The sequence below is a fragment of the Lutjanus erythropterus genome, chromosome 1 (genome assembly GCF_056507025.1).
Source record: "Lutjanus erythropterus isolate fLutEry1 chromosome 1, fLutEry1.hap2, whole genome shotgun sequence".
Lineage (NCBI taxonomy): Eukaryota > Metazoa > Chordata > Actinopteri > Lutjaniformes > Lutjanidae > Lutjanus > Lutjanus erythropterus.
In genome coordinates this window covers 26,806,857-26,830,149 of record NC_139317.1, presented here as the reverse complement: position 1 = coordinate 26,830,149, position 23,293 = coordinate 26,806,857, and the positions used below count along the sequence as shown (strand labels likewise).

The 23,293-nt window shown below is 40.5% G+C and overlaps 1 protein-coding gene across 1 annotated transcript in view; it reads left to right on the top strand.

Moving 5' to 3' along the window:
- The window catches only part of spon1a (spondin 1a), a 102,612-nt gene extending 97,701 nt beyond the window's left edge, over nucleotides 1-4,911 (top strand). Inside the window, exons 13-16 of the mRNA XM_084718307.1 lie at nucleotides 76-243; nucleotides 551-715; nucleotides 2,551-2,817; nucleotides 3,996-4,911. Of these exons, the coding sequence (XP_084574433.1) occupies nucleotides 76-243; nucleotides 551-715; nucleotides 2,551-2,817; nucleotides 3,996-4,159 (764 nt within the window). The 3' untranslated portion in view covers nucleotides 4,160-4,911. The remainder of the gene's footprint in view (nucleotides 1-75; nucleotides 244-550; nucleotides 716-2,550; nucleotides 2,818-3,995) is intronic.
- The last annotated feature ends 18,382 nt before the right edge of the window (nucleotides 4,912-23,293 follow it).

Here is a 23,293-nt window from a genome sequence, read left to right as displayed (position 1 = left end):
TGTCTATCTAATCTAATGTGAGTAGTACTGTACAGTGGGTTTACTGTACCTTGTCTTTCCCTCTTTTGCCCTCAGCTCCCAGCAGTTGCCTGGTTACAGAATGGGGCGAATGGGATGTCTGCAGTGCCACTTGTGGTCTTGGCAGGAAGAGGAGAGAGCGCATGGTACAAATGCCTCCTGCAGATGGCTCCATTTGTGGGGCAGAGGTGCTAGAAGTGGAGAAGTGCATGATGCCAGAATGTCGTGAGTAGCAGCATTTTCAGGACCGCAACTATCCTGACACCTCCTACACACCAAATCTTGAGAAAAATCAGACCCATGGAAGTAGTTCTGATGAGACAATCTTACATTTCCAAATTTTTCTGATTTAATTCTGAAACAATGAATTTTGAACAACTTGACAGTTGCTGTTGTCCTTCCTCTATTCCTATTTTTCTTTTAAAAAGTGAATATAATCAGTTGCATTCAAGTATTAAAATATTTCATGGAAGATACTAAAGCAAACATCTGAACAAAGGATGTATTATTGTGTATTTCCCATTGTGTGTAGATACGATCCCCTGCATGCTGAGTTCATGGTCTGAATGGAGTGACTGCAGTGTGACCTGTGGGAAGGGTTTGAGGACACGGTCGCGGAAGCTCAACTCCCCCGTGGAGCTGGGAGAGTGTACAGAAGAGTTAGAACAGGTGGAGAAGTGCATGCTACCAGAGTGCCGTAAGTAATAAAAAACTCTATTGCACACCCACGTACTTTACCTGTACAAGCACATGTTTATAGTTTATGGAAATTAATGGTAATCTTATTTTTGTTACGCAACCCAGTGCCTTGATAAACTACTTGTCTCGCATAGCCAGACCTCTCACAGCACTCAGCACCAACTACTGATTGAAGTTAATTCATAGTGCAGAGAAAACATGTTAACTACGTCTGCACTATGTACCTGTTCCAGATTTACAATAATTCAGGACTTGTTGGTGAATGTGAATGAGGTAATAGATGAATCCATGTGCTATATTTACATTTCAGCTGGAATTAAACCCCTGTCACATGCATTAAATGGCTTGACAGACATTCAAGGTTTTAAATGAGAGGAAGGGAAGGGATTATAAAAAATGTCATTAAAATTAGCAACATTTTGAGGTTAGGTAGAGCTAAAATGACCTCAGGGAAATTCATGTTCTGTAAGGTAATTTGGAGACATTACATAACTTGTCCTAACAAATTCAAGAGATCTGTATCACATTATGCTTTTACATAAAACAAATAAATATTGGGCACTATATTAAGTTGGACTTTTAAAATCTTGAATTCAGATATTAGTATTGGCTTCAAAACACAAGTATTGATTTTGAGGCACATTTTATTCAACATCTGTTGTTCTTTGTTAAATGATATAATGAATGTTCCATGATGAGCTGTGTGCTAATCAAAAACAATGCATGAAGCAGAGGTATACTTTTAAGCAATACACACTGTAAAGGAAAACCTCTCTATTTTTCATCCTGGATCCTATTTTCTCATGTTTTTTATGTCAAGGTGACTAATAGGGACAGTATTTTTTTAATTGGTCCAGTATTGTGGAGGAGAGCTGCACACTGTTAAAGTAAGCCAACTAATACTGCTTGTTTTTGCCCCTGACAGTGGTAGTGAGATACTTTTTTTTAAAACAGAAACAGGAGTTTTATTGCCCTCTCCAAACTCACCAGACTCCCTTTACAAGATAGTAATGAGTCAAGAATCTTTTGATGAGTTTTATTTAGTTTCTGTTGAGCTTTAATGACATGTCCTTTGTGATTATGATAAAATTGCTCTTTCTTTGAAGGTGAGTTTGGCAAGAGCAATAAAACATCTGCTACCTTGTCCATAAGGTTGTCAGACACTTACGACAACAATCTGAAACTGTCAATGGCAAAAACAAGTACATTATTGGATGTATTTTAATGTTGTGCAGTGGCCTGGAAAGATTACATTATAAGTTAGTTTTGCTTTAGATGGCTCTCCCTCAATACTGAACTAATTTAAAAAAAATTTGTGCCGATTAGTCACAGTGACACAAGACAGGGGAAAATAAGGTTCAGATTGAAAAATACGTTACCCTTTAAACAGAAACATTTTGGCATTTCTTATCCCACTGTCTCTATGTACTTGATACTTTATTACACCAAGAAACAAGAGAGGATGGTGACAAACGAGTCAAAACCATGAACCTTCCAGGAGAGAAACAGTTTCTCATGTTTGGTGATATATAAATCTATGCTGTTGTTTGAGGATTTCCAGTTGTAATACTGAATGTTTTTTTTTTTTCCATGTCAGTGCTTATTAGTTTACAGCAGTGGTGAGGATGCTACATCAGAGCCATGCAGTTATATGAAAACAAATCACACCCTCTGGCAAACCAGAAAAGTATTCTCCATGGTGCCACTGTATAATTTAAGATAAGGCATGCTACATTCCCCAGACGTGGATTCATATATAATCCATGACTTGCAGTTACCACTCTCGCAACTTCCTCTAAACCCTTTTCTGTTTGTTCTATTCTGTCTCTTCAGCCATAGACTGCATCATGTCCGAGTGGACTGAGTGGTCAGAGTGCAATAAGTCCTGTGGGAAGGGTCATACCATCCGGACACGCATGGTGAAGCTGGAGCCTCAGTTTGGAGGAGACCCCTGTCCTGAAACCATCCAGAGGAAGAAGTGTAAGATTAGGAAGTGCAACCGAGGACAAGCCAACAGTGATGAGAAGAAACGACGCAAGGAGCAGCGGGAAAAGAGGAGGAGCAAACAGGGCAGATCCGAGGTCACCTCCGAGCATCCAGGTTGGTATCCTCACCCTCGTCACATTCAGGCCTTGTCCACACACACACGGGTAATTTTTGACATGCCGTTTTAAATTGATCTCTGTCAAGACGAGCATTTTAGCACTGTTATAGGAATAATCTGTCCATATTAACATGCCTAACACCAGTGGTGGAAAGAGTACTGAAAATCTGTACTCAAGTACAAGTACTGTTACATTACTAAAATATTATTCAATTACAAGTAAAAGTACAAAGTATTCATTCATCACAAAAACTACTCAGAGTAATAGTTACTTTTAAACCACAGTCACCTCTCCAAACTAGGGTTGCAAATTTTGTGTTTTCCTCAACCTGTAGTTGAAAATGCTTGTAATCAATTAATCATTAATAATTTAGAAGATCAAAAAACACGTTTGTTTTCTGATTTTCAATTTTGTGATGGGTTTTTTCTTATTTTAAGTCAAACTTTAATTTTCCTTATCCATGGATACACTTTGTAATTGGTTAAATTCTTAACTGCAATTAATCAATGAATGATTAAAATTCTTACTCCAAACCTGCTGCTGCAGTGTTTTCATTTGTATATTTTTGTTTTCATTTCATTTAGTAATGATGAGCCAGGCAACCGTGACTACTGTTCACAGTATAGTCACAGATAATGCCATTTTTTCTTCTAATGCCTCTTTTCCACCACTGTAACGTGTCTAAATATAGATAATATAACAATCATTCCATCAATTTACAAACTAAACTATTCCACAATATCATAACACATTTATCAGTGATGCTTATCGTCTTGATACGCATTTGCTCTTTTAGTTGTACTAGTCTTTAAACTGCATTTGAACTGTATTTAGCAGAATCACCTCTTTAATGTATTATTACTGTACCAATTTAGAATAGCTTTGTAACTAGCTCTACCACTAAACGCTAACAAAAACAAACTTGTGGTCTGAGTCTTAATCCCCCCAGAAATATCAGGTTGGTCTTCGTCGTCCATGAAACTGTACACAATGCTTGTGTATTTAAGTTGAAATTTATATTATTATTTATTTAAAATATCTTCATCATCTTCATCAGGAGTTTTCAAATAGCTCTCAAAAAGTTGTTTTTCAAAATACCCATGTACATGTGGACAGGTCCTCAGAATAACACCACCACCAACTTTTCCATTTTTCTTCATTTTGATCTTTTAGGGTGTAAAATGAGACCGTGGTCGAGTTGGACAGAATGTACCAAGCCGTGTGGTGGAGGTATTCAAGAGCGACTCATGACAGTGAAGCAGAGGTCTAAGACTGCCCAGCTGTCCAGCTGCAAGGACAGGAAGGAGATCCGGGCTTGCAATGTGCACCCCTGCTAGGAAGGAGCAGGGGAACCAGGGTTGGTGTGGAAGGGAGGGAGGGATGGATGACAGTGGGGCTGGGAAGAGGACAGGGCATGGCACACTGTTGCACAATGATCCAATGCACTCCGTTTAGGGCTGAAGTGGCACATACTTGAATCTGTATTGGTTAAATCCAGAGATCAGGTCAGCTGTCAAACTTTAAGATCTCACTGGAAAACTCTGGATTTAAACCAGGCTGATTCTTCTGTGCTTTCAAATTAGCTCTGATACACATATGACTCTAAGGCAAGGTTACTGTAAACTTGTTGTGGTATAATATATCTTGAAAAATATCATTCTGAAATATAAATTGATTTAATAATAAGATAAAGAACTGTTATATCTTGTGGTATCCTTCAGTAGTACAGTATATTCCAGACTTTAAAGCACAGGTGCCCAGCCATTCCAGTGTTTTATACAGTATGCCTTCAATTGTTCAGTTGTTTTTAGGACACAAAATGCCCAGTTGACTTTTTACCCAGCTATATTGTTGTATATGTAGATGCACCATGATTGAGATCTCTATGATTTTGAGCATTATTAGAAGATTTTGTTATTTTTTTGCTGTGGATATTTTGATAAGAATGTGTCCCAACTTGATTCTTACCAAAGTCTTGTGTAGATGTTTTCTAGATCTCTTCCCCTCCTTTTCTTTATCTCTGTTCCTCTAACATATTAATATTTTGGAATAATATCACCTTTACAATAAAAGTAAATGTGACAACTTGTCACCTGGATCTGTCTTTTTATTTATTTGGGAGATAAAGATGTAATGCAAAGAAATTAAAAAAGGAGGGATCATTACATCACTAACAGGCGTTGATGCTCTGCATGGTGCCAGCTCTATTGAAGCTTATGGGAGGTGCATGGAGAGGAACACTGAAACATGTCTATGTTGATAAAGAAATAAAAGAACACAATTCAGAGAATAGCATGCTTACTTTCTCTAATGTAATTGTATCTCTCAAAGTCTGGAGCATAGAAAGTTCCTAAGTGATATAATGAGCCTTCCTTCTTTTTTGTTTACTTGGAGTAATGGTTGTACACTTCTGCTGCCACTAGATGGTGATAACTAGCTTAAAACCTTTTGCCTTTCATCAGAAGACAGGTCATTCCTGAGTCTGCTTGTTCTAGTATCATGTTGTACCAGCTGACTTATCCCTCAGCCCCCGTAACAGCTATAAATGCCACAAGGGGGCAGTGTTGTGAATGGGAGATAATCACGAAATTACAGAGGGGTATTTTATTCACAAGTAATATTTGAAAACTGCCTAAAACAGAAAATATGCAGCATTTTATAATTCAAACAATTGCGAACTGAATAATTTCTAGTCAAATCTAATGGAACAAGAAAATAATTTGACAGTAATTTCTAGACAGAGGATTCAGGGGTCTACAGAGAAGGTATACTCTCACTTTAAAGGAACATGGAGGTTGGAGTGTAGTGAGTTTTTTTGTGCATGTACACTGGCTGACATCTTGAAAGAATCTGCCCCCCCCACCCCTTTACTCTCTGGAGTAATATGTCGGGGGAGGGGATGGTGTCAGGCTTTCCTCACTGTGGAACTCTGGGAACAGGGGTGAAAAATTCAATACACACACATCACAATGCCATTCCTGTTTCCATGCCAACACAACCACACATGGGGAAAGCCTACACACTTCACAGCCGCTGGAAACATGGAAGGGGAATTATTACGGCCATGATTGAGCTGTTAAAAGAGAAATAGCTGTGGAGAGTGTGACAAGAGGTGCATGGGTTTAAAAAAAAAAAACCAAAAACCAAAAAAAAAAAAAAACAGACATTGATGTGTGTTGACCTTCATGTATAATGTGGTTTGAAACCCCTCTCGACCTCATCGAGTCTTGTTCAGCACAAGATGGTGGTTATCTAGCCTAGCTGCAGCTCCAAGAGCAGACTCAGACTGGGAATCAACTCGTTAGGGCCTGTAGACCTTCCATGTCTCTGTGATATTATAATGAGTTTCGTCTGTCTGTGGACACACTGATGAATATTTATATTCTGGGGGCAGGCCACGCCGCTGACATAAGAACTGAACTCTCCAACCTCTTCCTAATTTAGTCTGTTTCTCTCTGAGCTTCTAAGGTTTCAATAACTGAAGAAAATTCAGGTCCGTTTTTTATGGACAGAGGACCTCAAGAGTCTCTATTGCATTATTGAGTTATGGTAGGTAGCATCTTTCACCATCACTCAGCTGAACATCACCTTTTTGATAGACTGTTTTTATTTTTGCGCCTTAAAGTCTTTGTGAGATAAGATTCATGTTCTGTAGGTTACAGCAACACTAGACCCTTATTTATGCCTCAGGCACAACAAGTGGTGAAAGCAGTGTACAGCAGGTTCATATGAAGGTTTTACAGTATCTATAAAACTAACTGTGAAACTAACTATGAAACTGCTTACAACAGGGTCTGTGGATTATCTCGGGTATTTATGGAAAGAGACATAACCCAACTGCCATCTAGTCCCATTATATTTGCGAGAAGGCAGATATCTCTGCAGCTGATATCTGCAACAAAAAACCTAGACTGATAAATAGCACTACAGGCCAGAGGAAAAATATGTATTTTTGCCATGGTCACTGTCTGATAGCCTGCTAACACTTGCTAATTTACACTAAACACAAAATAGCCTACAGCTGAGGCTGATGAGAATGTCATTAGCTTTGCAGGTATTTTGCCCTAAAACAAAGTATTGAACAAACTGAAATGCTGACCTGATGGCATAACATGAAAAGTTATTACAGTCTCTCCTGAGGAGAACATGAATGTCTGAATAAAATGCCAGGGCAATTATTAAATAATTGTTGAGATATTTCACTCAAAACAACAAATCAACCTCATTGTGGAGTGAGAGGAAAAGTCAGAGGAGCACGGAAGTCATTACGCTTCACAGCCATGGATCACAAAGTACAAAATCTCATGTCAGCCCATCCAGTTCTTATTGAGATATTTCAGTCTGGACCAAAGTGGTGGACTGACCAACAGACGGACAGTGCCATCCCTAATGCTGCACACACACATGAATTTATCCTAAGCACATTTCTATGAAATTTGCTCCAAATACATTATCAAGCATGTCTCTGATAAAATAATTACATCTTGTGGCTTCAGATAATCAGTTTTACCAAAACTAATTTAATCAGATTACCACTGACAAAGATTCACTCTCAAAAACAAATCTCAGATCTGCAGATCTCTCTGTGTGTCCTCCTGGTTATCAAGGTCAGTGAAAGGTAAATCACCACTCCGTAAGAGGAAACTGTGTGTAACCGTGTGGCAAAAGAGAAACTCCTTGAATTTGAAGACTACTAAAGTCATATTTGACTTCTGTTATGTGTGTGTACATGTTCACACGTACAGTTGCCAGTCTACTGGGCACACTTGACTAAAACTAATGCTGTCCAATTCAACAACCCTACAATAAACCTTTACTTCAGACTTGAAAGTTATGTCTATCATAAAACAGTTTGTTCCACCTGAGTAATTGGACTGGATGAGAAACATTTCAGGAGTGCTGATATAGAGAACATCATCACTGGGACTTTCAACTACATGCATCACACCGCTTTACAGTTGTTTTAATAACAGTTGGTCTATGTTGATGTTACAGTGACTAACTGATAGAGACCATAGAGACAGGAGGGTTAGGGAGGTGTCTTGTACATGATGTACATTACAAGACACCTCAGGGCTTATTACTGTGGGATCACTGTCACACTGTTTTTAATCTGACAGAGTACATGGAGTTGGATAAAAGCAGAGCACTTTAAACAGCTTTTGATCTGTTAATCAGGGAAAATGCTTACATGCTGACATGTTCTTGTCATAAAATGATTTGTGTTAATATATAACCTACATGGCTTATTTAGATTATTATACAATGGCTTCCTGAACAGATTTTACGATCAGCAGAAGGATTTATTGGTAGTTCAAACAAACAAAGAAACCATTATCTCCTGTTTAATTACTATTAACTAACTAATAAATGGTGCTGGTGTAGCTGTTGTATAAAAGTAATATCACACTCAAGATTGTGCTGTTGTACTGAATAATCAGTGCAGCTGTGGTCATCTTCTGCATTTGGACTGCAGCCTTGTGCCTACTGAAACACAGCAGTGATGACATTCAGTCCAACAGTTCCTCCTCTTGTGTGATATTACAAGTAAGTGTTTTTAGTGAGGCATTGCTTTAACTTCATGATTATTTTAGAGGCTGTAATTTATGTTGCTGTTGACATTTATTGCTGAGATGTGTTTCAAATATTTTGTCCACCTCATTTTTATTTGAGGATAATAGAGTTTTCTCCATTGTTTAAGTTTTCTTACTCTCTACTCCACAAAGCACTCTCACTGATGTCATCTGACAGTTTGCCTACACGTCCCATGGTTCAGACAGCTGTCCCACGAGGAGGGAAGATCTCTGACTTTCCTGAGGTTTCTTCAAAAAGTCTATCAAAGTCTTTGGGGAGTATTCAGCAGCTATTGCTGCTGTGAGGCTTGTAAAACCCACTGAGACACTGTATAAGATTTTGGGCTTTACAAATCAACCTGACTTGACTTGACTAGCAGACATTGGCTGTGGATTGCTGTTCCAAGAAGAGATCATGTTTGGTGAGAGTAGCAGGAACTTAAGTTTTTTGTGAAGATATGTCAACTTCTGTGAAAACCTTTGGCCATTATTATTGGTCACACCACAGCTGTGACTGCTAGAAGAAAAAAACATCTTGCATATGGCAGCTGGAACGACAAATCTGCATACTAAAGGCTGACATTTTTGAAAACATCATCTACCCACGAGTTTGAGTTTTATTCAGCTATTGTTATCGTTATCATCGGGGACAGAATGTCTGTTTTTGTTTAAAATTTAAAATTAATGCTGATTGTATGCTATTAACTTCAGAGTGTGTCTTTTTGTAACAGTGGGCTTTTGTTTTTGAAATAAAGGGCTTACCTTTACACTGACAGACAACTGACCGTTATAAACAGCTGCTTGGACTCCTTGTCACTTGTCCTTGTCCAGTTATAATGTTGCACTTGTCTAGCTCATGAAGCTTCTGTCCCTGCAGCCCACAGGCAAACTGCCTGAGCTTCGAGTCTGGGAAAGAGAGAAACAATTCAGTCAAATAACAGCTATTTCAAATTTGCTTTAGACAAGAAATTGAAAGCGAACAACTCAGTCTCTGTTTTTGTGTCACAGTTACTTCATGAAGTTGACATGCTTTTTATCATTCTAAGAGATAGTGTGTTCTCTGATTTTTGGGTATGATTTACTGACAGTTTTTGCAGAGCAATATGAGCAGATCAGAGGAAATATTCAGCTGATCTAGTAAACAATGACTGAGAAAGAATGATCATCAACTTTGTGTTGCCTCTAAATGAAAATGAATTAAATGTGTTTTCTTCCTAAACAGCATGCTGCCTTGTAGCAATATTTGTTTGATTTAAAAAAATCAAGTCATATAACTTTATGTTTAATATTTGCCATTTTGTTTGTCAGTACCTCATCTCCTGCAAGCTTATGAGCTTACAGGCTTACCTTTTCATGAAATAAATTACCCACTATAACTAAAATAAAAATATGTTTGGTTTATGTAGCACTGTAAGTTAGGAGATGTGGCTGTCCATTTATTAGCATACATAACTGTTGCTTCATATGATTATAAAGCAATTTAAGATTTTAATAATGATGCATAAGTGCCCCTTTCCTCTTTGGTAATCTACATCATAATATACATGTTAATGAAGCTGAATATATATCAGCAACTATTTCTCATCTCATCATATCGTTTTAATGAATAATTTTAGATATAAACAAAGTGTATTCTTCAGATTGTTACATGACACATTGCAGACATGCCCCATACTGGTCTGACATCTGTCTCGTGATGTGACAAGCTCTAATTTTGTGTTGTGCAGTTTAAACATTGATTTGCCTCCATTTAAATTATTCTGAATGACAGGGGGAAATCTCAGCTAAATGGGGTTTGATTATGAAAAGTGGATTATTACTGTTGTCTTTCATTCTGACAGCACACATTTTGTTTGGCTTTGTAGAGGCAGCGAGGCATGGGAGAAAAAAGCTGTGAGGAACTTGGACGGTCGCTGATTGAGTTGGCAAATTCTGTTCACTTTGGTTTGATTTGCCTCTGGGCCTCTTTGAATGTTACAGGGTCAGTCTATGCACTGCAAAATATACAAAAGGAAGGAGAAATAAATACAACATCACTTCAGTTCAAAGAATGAAGAAGGAAATACAGGTACAGTAGAGCTCCCATTTACTGGCCTCACGGGCAGCTCCTCTGCCTGGACGGAGAGACAGAGGAAATATAGGATTTCATAAACTAATAAACCACAGAGGGAAAATCAATATGGTGGCTAGCCCTGCAAAAGCTCTTTTCCACAAATTTATAGACCACAGCAACAATCAATGTCCAGAGTTTATAACCTGTTAAGACTCGGAACAAGAGGAATCTGTGAAATGTCAGTTAGCATTAGAGCAAGTTCAGAATATTTAGTTTCATAAACAATTATAGTCTGTAGGCAGAGCTGAGGCATTTAATATGTGAAGTTTGCAGCCCCAGGCTGCAGATAGACTCCCCGAGGGTATGGCTCATTATTTGGCTTCAGTGTTATGCATGTTTAATTTCAAAACTGAAATGGCTATTCTGCTTATTGTCCTGCTCGTTTTTTCTTCTCTTTCATTTACTGTCACCCCTTTCTAGTGCTGGCAAAGACCAGGAAAACCCTTTTACAGTGATAGCACAAGATGATTTTCCTGTCATGTTATCTTCCTGTTGCTGGGGAAACACATTTTGCAGGGATTCACAGAGCACTAATCTCAAATTGACTGGCATTCCACAGCAAGGCTATAGAGACTCACTATGAGGCATCTGTTGAGCCTGATTGTCATTGTAAATTAAAGCCTGAGTGGGTGACAACACAAATGAAAAACAGAACATCAAATAATGAAAGATTATTGTCAGACATGCTGAATAGTTTGGGTATTATAAATTATATCAGAAATTATAATCCCTGCGTCTGAATTTCCTCTAATACCTGGGTCTTCAACTGAGGGTCCACAATCCCTAGAGGGTCCTTAGAGTTACTGCTGGGAGGGGGCACTGAATTCTTGTTTTATTAATGTATTTATTTATTTACTTAGAATATATAAATACATAAATAAATGAATATGCTGGAAAAAATACATCAACATGAGTCCAACATAATGTAGCCCATTTATCTCTACTTTAATAAGGGGGGCCCTGAGTTCTTTAATACTGGTTACTAAATGTATTACAAGGGTTTTAAAGGTAACGTTATCTTATTTCACTTTTACACAGGTACCTTTAAGTTTGTCTTGAGTTTGTCATACTGCACCTTTAATGGAATGGAAATTCTGTGTAATAACCCCTTTTAACACAAATAGTTATCTAATATAAGTAAACACCTTTAGGAAGGAAAAATAACCCGACTTCACGCTGGAATAAGATTTAAAGAGTATGAACTCCTGTTATTTAGTTTTTGAAAAATATTTAATGAAATTCAACTTTACTCTCAAGTCCACTTTTTAAGGTAAGGATACCTCAAAATTTACAGCAATTGTCCCTGTACATTGGCGACAAAATGAAATACAGGTTACTTCAAACTCAAGTTTATACCAATTTCCAGTGGGGCCACTCTCATACAAGCCGGCATATAAATTACAGATATACCCTTTAAAAGTGAACCTTGTTGCAGGCCTGATGCCATGTTTGGTAGGCAAGGCCCAAAACTTAATGGCCGCTTCACTGAAAAGAGCAACAAAATAAAAGTGTGGTAACGCTACCTTATTGAAGTGTTAGGGATCCAAACTGAAGCTTTCACGAAGCTGTGATCCTTGAGTGAAGAAAAGATGGCAAGCAGGTATCCAAAAGGGCGTAGTCTCTTCAGTTACTGCAGCATCGGCAGCTTTTACCAGTCTCTAATCCTCTGGTGAAGGAAAGGCGGCGGCAGGTGTCCCAAGATGGCGCGGTAACGGCAGCATTCAGACCAATGAGAGTCCAAGCCAGGGCTTGTTAAGTTAGCTTCACGCACTGTCCAAGAAATCTTCAGGGTTTCTACTTCAGAAACGATGGATTATAGAGCCTCTAGCACAAGCTGTGTTAGCTTTACTTTGGCTAAAAGTCCATTTACTTTGCTAATGAATGCTAACGTACACACGTGTCGGCTAACAAGCTAACAAAACTGTGTAGAGCAAAGCACACACTCACAGGAACAACTGTGTGACAAACTTCGAGTAGAAATATATCCAGCTGCTCATAGAAGCGATGTAGGATGATTATGTTGCTGAAGACTGTCCAGTAGTCCAAAAGACACAAGCTACATACTTTACTTGTCTGCATAAAGTTCACACACAGTTGTTCATCATGACTTAGTCAAGCGACCATAACGAACTCATGCTCGTCTCGCTCATCTCCGTGGTCCGACACACCTGAACCAATAACTGATCAGTATTACACACTCCACTTCCTCTTACTACCAGGAACTCTTCACAATGAAACATTTCAAAATAAAATACATTTATAATTTTACAACTGCATGTTTTTAACTTGTTTGTTGAACTTAATTTACACAACACTGACAAAAGGCTACCCATGAATCTTTTGCAATCATGTGAGCTAGTTAATCTTCTTAAAAATAAAAAAAAAATAAAATTGAAAAATGTAAACTTTCGCTAACATACAAACAGAAAATGGGAAAATGTAACTTATTTGGACATATAAATGCAGCACTTGTGTTTGGTCCCATTTCTAATGAGTTGAAGAAAAAGATCTAAGACTTCTTCTGTGTGCACGAAGGGTGTATTTCTTTTAAATTTTGTTCACAAATTGTTAAAATCTGTGTGCTTGTGAGCACTTCTTTGCCAGGATAATCCATCCACCTGACAGATGTGGCATAGAGATGCTGATTAAACAGCATGATTATTGCACAGGTGTATAAATGACTGCTGATCTGTTCATCGTCTTTTGGTTTTCTAATGTTAAGATAAATGTTCCCTCCATGCTTTTATTTTGAATGTGTTTAATTGTTACGGGCTTTTATTTTGACGCCCTTCCGGTAGCACCGGAAATGTGTGTGTCTAAGAAAGGAGGGAGACGCTTCCAAAAAAAAAAAAAAAACGGTTGACAGAAAGGACAAGGAAAAAACGTTACACATGCTGTTGCTGTTCACGAAGTTTTTATGCAGACTTTAAAAGCACCCTTGCCGGAATGGGAAAAAGGTATTTGTTATTTAATTTGTTTTATGAAGTTTTTTCTGTGTTAAGTGATATTGTATACCTGTTAAGGGCTCATTCATGTTCACTCTTTATTTATTTTTCTTTTGTTTTATGTCCATCCTCCCGTAGCTCTTACGGTGTCTTTAGAGAGAAATGGAAGAACAAAGGAAAGGAATTCATGTTCACAATAAATATCTCAAAAACATCAGTACGCTTCACCATTGTCTGGCTGGGTCCGCTACAGTAAGAGCTTTAACCACACCGATCTGAGGACTTGTTGCTTCCATGACGGGCCATGACGGAGGGTCTCCATTGTATGCCTGGCGCGGCTGCTTCATCGCCACATGCTGTCAACACGGATTCATCAAGCAGCACATGAGCCGACATATCGACGCATGATCCACTTCGGCAACCTGGGCAGCAGTCTCATGGACTCGGTGCAATGGTCAAGTACGGTCACACTCACTGACATTGATGCAGAACTACGGGTAAGGTGAACAACGCATGAACAGACTCTTAAACTGAACCACTGAACATTCAACACTCATCTGCTCATCTACATTAAAGGAAAGAAACTGTTGATACCTCTAAATATAAGGAACTGTTCTTGTGGAATCTTCATACTTAAGGACATTTTGCATTTTTTGGACTCAATTTCACTTTGCATTTCAAGCTGAAAAATTGTCTTTATTGTGCACTCACCTGAACATTTATGCTTATTTGAGTGTTTACATGTGTTAGCCATTCTGTGCTCATACTCTGATATCCTGTGTTTTGCACTGCAGTTACTTTGAAAATTCTGCTTATTGTGCACTTACCTGAACATTTACAGTTATTTGAATGCCTGCACCTTAATGCAGCTGTGCTAGTGGATATATACTGACGTTCTAATAGTCATTATGAGGTTTGGATGATATCTGCTAACAGACTTTCTTCTGTCTTGATAATTCAGAAACTGTGTTGATAATGTCAAAGTCAGGTGACATTAGGGAAACAGAGGAGCAGATGGACAGCTCCCAGCATGAAGTTTCAGATCTTCAGAATGAGCACCATGCAGATGCACCTGAGAGAACACATCTGAAAGAAACAACTGAAACGAGAAAGGAAAGTCAGACTGATCACCAAAGTAAACTTGATGACCCATCTGCAGGTCCTCGACGATCTGAACGTGCACGAAACCCTACAGAGAAGATGCGTGTACTACAAATGGAAGAGGCCAAGAAAAGGGAGAAAAGGCTGCTCGCCATGTACGAGCAATGGAAGCTCAGTGTACGCAAGGCAAGAAATCAACTTAAGTCTTACATGGCAGAGAGTGAGCTCTGGCCTCTCATTGAAGATCTTAAGAAGGCTAAAGATGACATAATGAACACATACTTTGAAATTAGAGCTCTTGCCACACCATCCACTGATGTAAGGAGACGAGTTGATACTTGTGAATCAGTTACCACAGAAATCATCATCATTGCCCACGGTAGAGCAGTAGATGATGAAGGTGAATTCAATGAGGACCAAGAAAAACACCGCCTCCATGAACTACTCCACCGTGACTATGCAAGGTCTGTATACGGCTCTGCTGCTTCCTTGACCAGTCATGGCAAGTCTGACCACAACTCCATGGCTTCGTCTATGGCAGCCAAGCGCGCAGAAGCAGCAGCTGAACTAGCGGTGAAGGAAACCAATTATGAGATGATGATAGCAGAAGAAAAACAAAAGGAAGTGATAAGAGAGCTAGAGGAGCAACAACGGAAAGCTCTAGAGGCACAAAAGCATGAATTGGAACGACTACAGGCAGAGAAGGAAGTACGAGCAGCTAAGGCCAAGTTGAAGGTATATAAAAAGGAGACAGAATGTGAAGCTGCTGACTGCATTAACAGTGAAAGGGACAAGGAGGCTGAGAGACTGCCTGTAAATGCAACCCTGCTATCACCTGTTGTAACACCCTCTCATACAGACATTTCCTCTCTCGCTCAGGTTTTTCAAGACAGCATAGCCTTAAATAGGCTTCCTGTTCCAGAGCCATTCGTTTTCAATGGTGATCCAATACGATTCACAGAATGGAAGGCAGCATTTACCTCCCTCATCGACCAAAGGGCTATCACTCCAGCTGAAAAACTCTACTATCTAAAGAAATACGTCGGTGGACCAGCACGCCAGGTACTGGATGGCACCTTCTTCCGAAACGACGATGAAGCCTACCAGGATGCCTGGAACAAACTAAACCGTCGCTTTGGGCAGCCATTCACCATTCAGAGAGCATTCAGAGAGAAGCTAAATAATTGGCCAAGGATTCAACCTAAGGATGCTGAAGGGCTCAGAAACTTCTCTGATTTTCTGAATGCCTGTCAAGATGCCATGCCTCATGTTAAGGGTCTCGACATATTAAATGACTGTGAGGAGAACCAGAAGCTCGTCCACAAACTACCAGACTGGGCAGCTTCACGCTGGAACCGACAAGTTACACAAAGCTTGAATGAAAGGCAAGAATTCCCAACTTTCAAGGACTTTGCAATGTTTGTGTCAACTGAAGCTGAGGTTGCCTGCAATCCAATTACATCCCTCTACGCACTTCGCTCGTCAGACTCTAACACTGAGAAAAGAAATCCTAGAGACACAAAGAGAAACAAGGCCAGTGTTCTCACAACTCACACCGCTACAGACATTACAAACCAAAGGTCAGACCAGAGAAAGCTTAAGACTCCATGCATTCTTTGTCAGGATAATAAGCACCAGCTCCATGCATGTCCCAGATTCATGGAGATGTCATTGTTAGAGCGACGAAACTACATAAAAGAGAATAAACTTTGCTATGGATGCTTAAAATCTGGCCATAGTGCAAAGGAGTGTCGTCGTCGTCACTTCTGTGACAACTGCAAGGGAAAGCATCCTACAGTCCTTCATGACTATAACTATAAAAAGGAAAAGTCTTCCTCAGAGATGGGGCCAAATGAAGGTGCTGCTGCAACATCACTCAGCGTAGCAAGTGAAGGTGTGTCCTGCACATCAATGGTGATGCCAGTGTGGGTGTCATCTAAAAACAATCCAACTGCTGAGAAACTTGTGTACGCCCTGCTGGACACCCAAAGTGATACTACATTTATTGACCAAGAAGTGAGTGATAATCTAAATGCTGAAAGGCATCCAGTGAAGTTGAAGTTGACAACCATGAGTGGAACGAACACAGTTCTCCCAAGTGAGAGTGTTTTTGGCCTTCGTGTAAGAGGATACAGCTCTGCCACTCAGGTCGATCTTCCAGTTGCCTACACAAAAGACTGCATACCTGTGAATCGTGCTCACATTCCCACTTGTGAGACGGCCAAGCAATGGAGTCATCTAAGAGAAATAGCAGACGAGATTCAACCACTGAAAGACTGTGAGGTTGGGCTTCTGATAGGCTACAACTGCTCTAGAGCCATGGCACCAAGGCAAGTTATTTTAGGAGGAGATGAGGAACCCTATGCTGTACGGACGGATCTAGGATGGAGCATTGTGGGGCGATCATCTCAAAGCCATGATTTGCAGAGCACAAGTCGCCTGTGTCACAGAATCACTGTAAAGGAGCTGCCTCCAGTAACCCCTGCTGATGCTATTCGTATTCTGGAATCTGACTTCAAAGATGGTAGCGAAGACAGCAAAACGGTGTCACAAGATGACATCATCTTCCTCAACAAGCTGGACAAGGGCATACAGAAAAACATACATGGCCACTATGAAATGCCTCTGCCCTTCAAAAACAGGCCCAGCTTACCTGACAACAAAAACTCAGCCATGATACGCCTCAACCACCTGAGAAGAAAGCTGCAACGGGATGAAAGGTATAAGGAGCAGTACGTCAAGTTCATGGAAGAGGTCATTGAAAGGGGAGACGCAGAGCAGATCGAGGATGGTGGGAGTGAAGGTGAGAGATGGTACATCCCCCATCACGGTGTTCATCATGCGAAGAAGCCAGATAAGCTTCGCGTTGTGTTCGATTGCTCTGCCAGACACAAAGGAACCAGTTTAAATGACCACCTCCTCTCAGGGCCTGACATGCTGAACAACTTGAGCGGAGTTCTCATTCGCTTTCGTCGGCACCCTGTTGCATTAATGTGCGACATTGAAAAAATGTTCCATCAATTTCATGTGGATGAGGCTGATCGCAACTACCTGCGCTTTCTTTGGTGGAAGAAAGGAGACTTGAACTCAACACCTTGTGAGTTCCGTATGAAGGTACATCTGTTTGGTGCAGCCTCCTCCCCTGGATGCGCAAACTTTGGGCTGAAACATCTCGCTGAGGAGAACAGTGACCTCTACCCTAAAGGCTCACAGTTTATCATGAGGGATTTCTACGGGCTTGCAAGTATTGAAAGCACTGAAGATGCCATTCAGCTTGCCAGAGAAGCTCGTGAACTCTGTGCCATGGGCGGCCTCAGACTGCACAAGTTTGTGTCAAATGACAGAGATGTCCTAGAGAGTATACCACCCTCTGAACGGGCGGCCAATGTGAAAAATATGGATCTCTCATTTGACGATCTGCCACTTGAGAGAGTGCTCGGGATCCAGTGGGATGTGGAGTCTGACCATTTCCAGCTTTGTGTCAGCCTCAAGGATCAGCCTGCAACACGCCGTGGCATTCTGTCTACAGTTGCCTCCCTGTTTGATCCCCTCGGGTTTGTGGCACCAGTTCTACTCAAAGCAAAGATCATTCTCCAGGAGATGTGTAGGCGAGGTACAGGCTGGGATGATCCTCTCTCTGAAGAGCTTCAACCAAAATGGGAGCAGTGGAGAAGTGATCTAGCCCAATTGGATAATGTCACCATACCCCGCACTTACTCACCTGCTGGATTTGGAAAGGTCTTGAAGACAGAGCTGCATCATTTCTCGGATGCTAGCTTAAAGGGCTATGGTCAGTGTTCCTACTTAAGGCTTCAAAATGAAGATGGAGATGTTCACTGTGCCTTGGTTGTAGGAAAATCACGTGTCTCACCATCAAAGGTCACAACTGTCCCAAGGTTGGAGTTGGCAGCTGCAGTTGTTTCTGTCAAGATGAGCAACATGCTCAAGGAGGAGCTTGGATCTGCTGTTACTGAGGAGTTTTTCTGGACTGACTCTAAGGTGGTCTTGGGATACATCAAAAATGAAGCACGGCGATTCCACACCTTTGTGGCTAACCGAGTTCAGAAGATTCACCTCAGCTCAGCCCCTCAACAATGGAGACATATTCCAACCAGTGAAAATCCTGCTGACCACGCTTCCAGGGGCTTGAGTCCTAATGAGCTTCTGTCATCTACCTGGCTCACTGGACCCAAATTCTTGTGGAACAAGGAAATTGAGCTGCCAGCTGATGAGATCCCAGAATTAAAGATTGGAGATCCAGAGGTCAGAAGTGCTCTGACACTCAGCACCAGAACTACAGAACAAGTAAGCCTGGTTGATCGCTTGTCCAAGTTCTCATCCTGGTCACTGGCTACTCGAGCAGTTGCACGCATTTTAAGGCGCATCCGCAACAACAAATCAAACAACCTCACCACTGTAGCAGAACGAGAAGAAGCAGAATATTGCATAATCAAAGAACTTCAAAAAAATGTGTATCAAGAAGAGTTGAAACTGTTGCCCAAAGGGAACCCCCTACCATCTCACAATCCACTACACTCTCTTGATGCCTTTCTCGATAAAGACGGTGTCCTCAGGGTGGGAGGAAGGCTGTGTAACTCCTCTCTTCCCAACTCCATCAAGCACCCTGCAATCATTCCAAGAGATCATCACATTACAAAGATGATTATTGCTCATCACCACAAAGGGACAAAACATCAAGGCAAAGGCCTCACCCTTAATGAAATCAGGTCCAATGGCTACTGGATTCCAGGAATCAATAGGGCAGTAGCATCATACATTCGTCAGTGTGTCACCTGTAGACGGCACCGGAAGCCAACGGAGGAGCAAAGGATGGCTGATCTACCCCCTGAACGTGTAGAACCATCCCCCCCCTTTACCTTTTGTGGAATGGACTGCTTCGGCCCATTCTTCACAAAGCAAGGAAGGAAGGAAAACAAGAGGTATGGTCTTCTCTTCACTTGCCTTAGCTCCCGTGCTGTTCACATTGAGATGCTTGATGACATGTCTACCGACGCCTTCATCAGTGGCCTTCGATGTTTCATTGCCATACGAGGTGCTGTTCGTCAGATCAAGTCTGATCAAGGAAGCAACTTCGTAGGAGCCAAAAATGAACTCAAGGAAGCTCTAAAGGAAGTCAATGCAGACCGGCTGGCTGCATTTCTCTCTGAGAAACAATGTGACCTTTGCATGAATGCACCCTATTCAAGCCATGTTGGAGGGGTTTGGGAAAGACAGATAAGGACAGTGAGAAGCATCCTAAGGTCCACGCTCGCCCTTTCTTCTGGTAGGCTAAATGATGCCTCACTGCGAGCCTTCCTCTATGAAGCTATGGCAATCGTTAATAGTCGACCACTGACTGTTAATAACCTCAGTGACCCCCATAGCCTTGAGCCACTTACCCCTAATCATCTTTTGACTATGAAAACTGTCAAGGCCTTACCCCCCCCTGGTGAGTTTGTCAGAGAGGACATTTATGGCAAGAAGAGGTGGCGACATGTTCAATACCTGGCCGAACAGTTTTGGAGTCGATGGCGAAGAGAATACCTTGCCACCATCGCTCTCCGACAACGTTGGCATACACCAAGGAGGAATCTGCAAGTTGGAGATGTCGTCATGATGAAAGGAGAGGATGCATACAGAAATGAATGGAAATTGGGCAGAGTATCAGAAACCACTGCTGACAAAGACGGACTAGTAAGGAGAGTTAAGGTCTGCCTTGGTGACAGAGAGCTTGGCAAGAAAGGTGAGCGCCTCCACAAGATGTCTGAAGTGGAGCGCCCAGTCCAGAAACTAGTTCTACTATTAGAGACTGATTAAACTCGCTCACTCTCCCTGTATTTCATAATACCCCCCCCTTCATAACTTATAAGATTTATAATGGTTATTTGTTCTTTGCATAAGTTGTTTGAGCTCTTATAAAGGAAATGTCATTTTCAGTTAGAAATCATTCATACTTAGTGTGAACTGTATACCGTTCCATTATTTACTCATGATTTGGTGGGAGTATAAATGACTGCTGATCTGTTCATCGTCTTTTGGTTTTCTAATGTTAAGATAAATGTTCCCTCCATGCTTTTATTTTGAATGTGTTTAATTGTTACGGGCTTTTATTTTGACGCCCTTCCGGTAGCACCGGAAATGTGTGTGTCTAAGAAAGGAGGGAGACGCTTCCAAAAAAAAAAAAAAAACGGTTGACAGAAAGGACAAGGAAAAAACGTTACACATGCTGTTGCTGTTCACGAAGTTTTTATGCAGACTTTAAAAGCACCCTTGCCGGAATGGGAAAAAGGTATTTGTTATTTAATTTGTTTTATGAAGTTTTTTCTGTGTTAAGTGATATTGTATACCTGTTAAGGGCTCATTCATGTTCACTCTTTATTTATTTTTCTTTTGTTTTATGTCCATCCTCCCGTAGCTCTTACGGTGTCTTTAGAGAGAAATGGAAGAACAAAGGAAAGGAATTCATGTTCACAATAAATATCTCAAAAACATCAGTACGCTTCACCATTGTCTGGCTGGGTCCGCTACAAGGTGTGCCTTTAGACTAGTTACAATGAAAGGCCAGTTTTATCTTGAAAAAGGACATTTATTAGACACAGAATATGGATATTTCACACATATTTTTTTCCCCAGGAACCAGACTCATGACACACCCTACTCTGCCTCTATGGTTTACCCTGATATTCTTGCCATAACCTTTACTAATCACCCCTCATGCCTAATCCTAACCAACCTAACCAGCCCAACCAATGACTGCAATGAGAAGTAGCCAATCAGAAGTGGTTTCAAGATAGAACTGCACACTTTAGAGTGGCCCTTAACTGCGATCAATCAAAGACAAACCTGTGCAATCATCCTGCTGTTTAATCGGCATATCTATATACCACACCTGTTGGGTGGATAGATTATCTTGGTGAGGAAAAAAATGAGAGAAATAAGCCTTTTGCATGCCCAAAAGAAATCTCTGATCTTTCACTTCAACTTGTGGAAAATGGGAGCATAAAACAAGTGTTGTGTTTTGTCATATTTGAAAATTCCTCCTATCATGGCCTCCCATCCTCGCTTGAAAATCTTTTCTCTTTGTTTCCTCCTGGTAAATCTGCCATCATGCTGCCAGTGCTTACACTTCTAGCACACCTGACTGGGCGGGAGGGGGGGGGGGGGGCTGAGAACTGATTTATTGCACATTCTCCCTAAAACTCATCCATGAATCAATCACGGCACCTGTGCACAGCTGACAGGTCTGTCCCACTGTGTGCTGATGGCGCAAGGGGTGGACAGGGCAGGATACTCCTGTGCCCGACGCAAGATGGCAAAGGTGTATTTGGACACGTTTTGAATAAATTAAATCCATGGTGCCTTGTGCTTTCACATTGCTTTTTAGATCAGTGTAAGATAGGGCACCATATGTGTAATTTCTGGTACAGTTAAAATGAAATAAAAAATAATTTGTTTCTCACCATAGACCACCATTCGTATTTTTTTCGAAGTTAGGTCCCATGGTGGTCCACTGGAACGGGTGTGACTTAGGCGCTCTATACTTGTCTTATGTTTCTGTGTAACACAGAGATCAAATAATGTGACAGTGGACTGGTTCAGAGTGTATTTGTAAAGGTGTATTGCACTGTCTACTCCCCTGCTGCCGTACTTCAGATATCAGTGGTGAATTGAACGTTTTGCAGTGTTAAAAATCTGCTTTAGGGTCTTATTGTTACCATGACAACACACTCATTCCAATAGTTAGAAGTCTTAAATAACCATATGGGCTTTAAAGGGATAGCTCACGCATTTCTCAAGGATTCTCCTGCCGTTAAAATTGCATTTCATCAGTAGCGTCACAGACAACCTCAAGCCAAAAGCAAGATTTTCTCTGCTGCCAATGAGAAAATCTTCCTCAATATAAGCTTAGTGCGCCCACTGAGTCAGGTTTAGTGCTGCAGTCAATATTGCTTAACATTTAAACAACCTCTGAATAATGTAGAACAATTGATGTTAAACTCAGTTAAATATTCAAATGTAACTTACCAGCAATTGGACCTTGCCTCAAACCACATTAAAAACGTTGAAAGTCTTGGATACATTGACTCTAATAGATGCCACAGTTGGTATAAAGGTAATTAAAACTGGCACTTCCAATGAGCCATAGATCATGAATAATATTCAGTAAAATAATATGCAAGTCTGTGTTACATCAGTAATTAAGTATTTGCTGTTTTCTTCAGAGCCGATTCTATAATCCACTATAATGTCTAATTAAACAGACTTCACTTGTTTTGATTTTCACTTCAGAGAGAACTTTGAATTCTCTTACTATATCTGTTGGTACTTTTCATCTATCCAGATTGGTCTGAATCAAAAGGAGACACAGAGAAAGCTAGAAAAGTGCACTCAATAAAGTGCAGATCTCCAAAAGACAACCTGAAAATTTGGATGTAACTCTTTTGTAATCACAGTCATTTTAAATTAGTAACTGTAATTTAATTACATTACCTGTAACCACCAAAATCTAATCGGTCCACCCTTGAGTCCAAGTGAACATTTGTGCAAAATTAGAAGAAATTCCTTCAAGGCATTTTTAATGCCTGTGGATATGACTGTTATGGGTGTGGAGGCATAAAAAAGATTTTCAAGGTTTTTCCTTAATTGTGAATCACAGAGGTCATTCAGCAAACAGTCATGAATAGCACAAAAATATGGAGGATGCACACATATGCACACATTCAAGTGATTGTATGATCT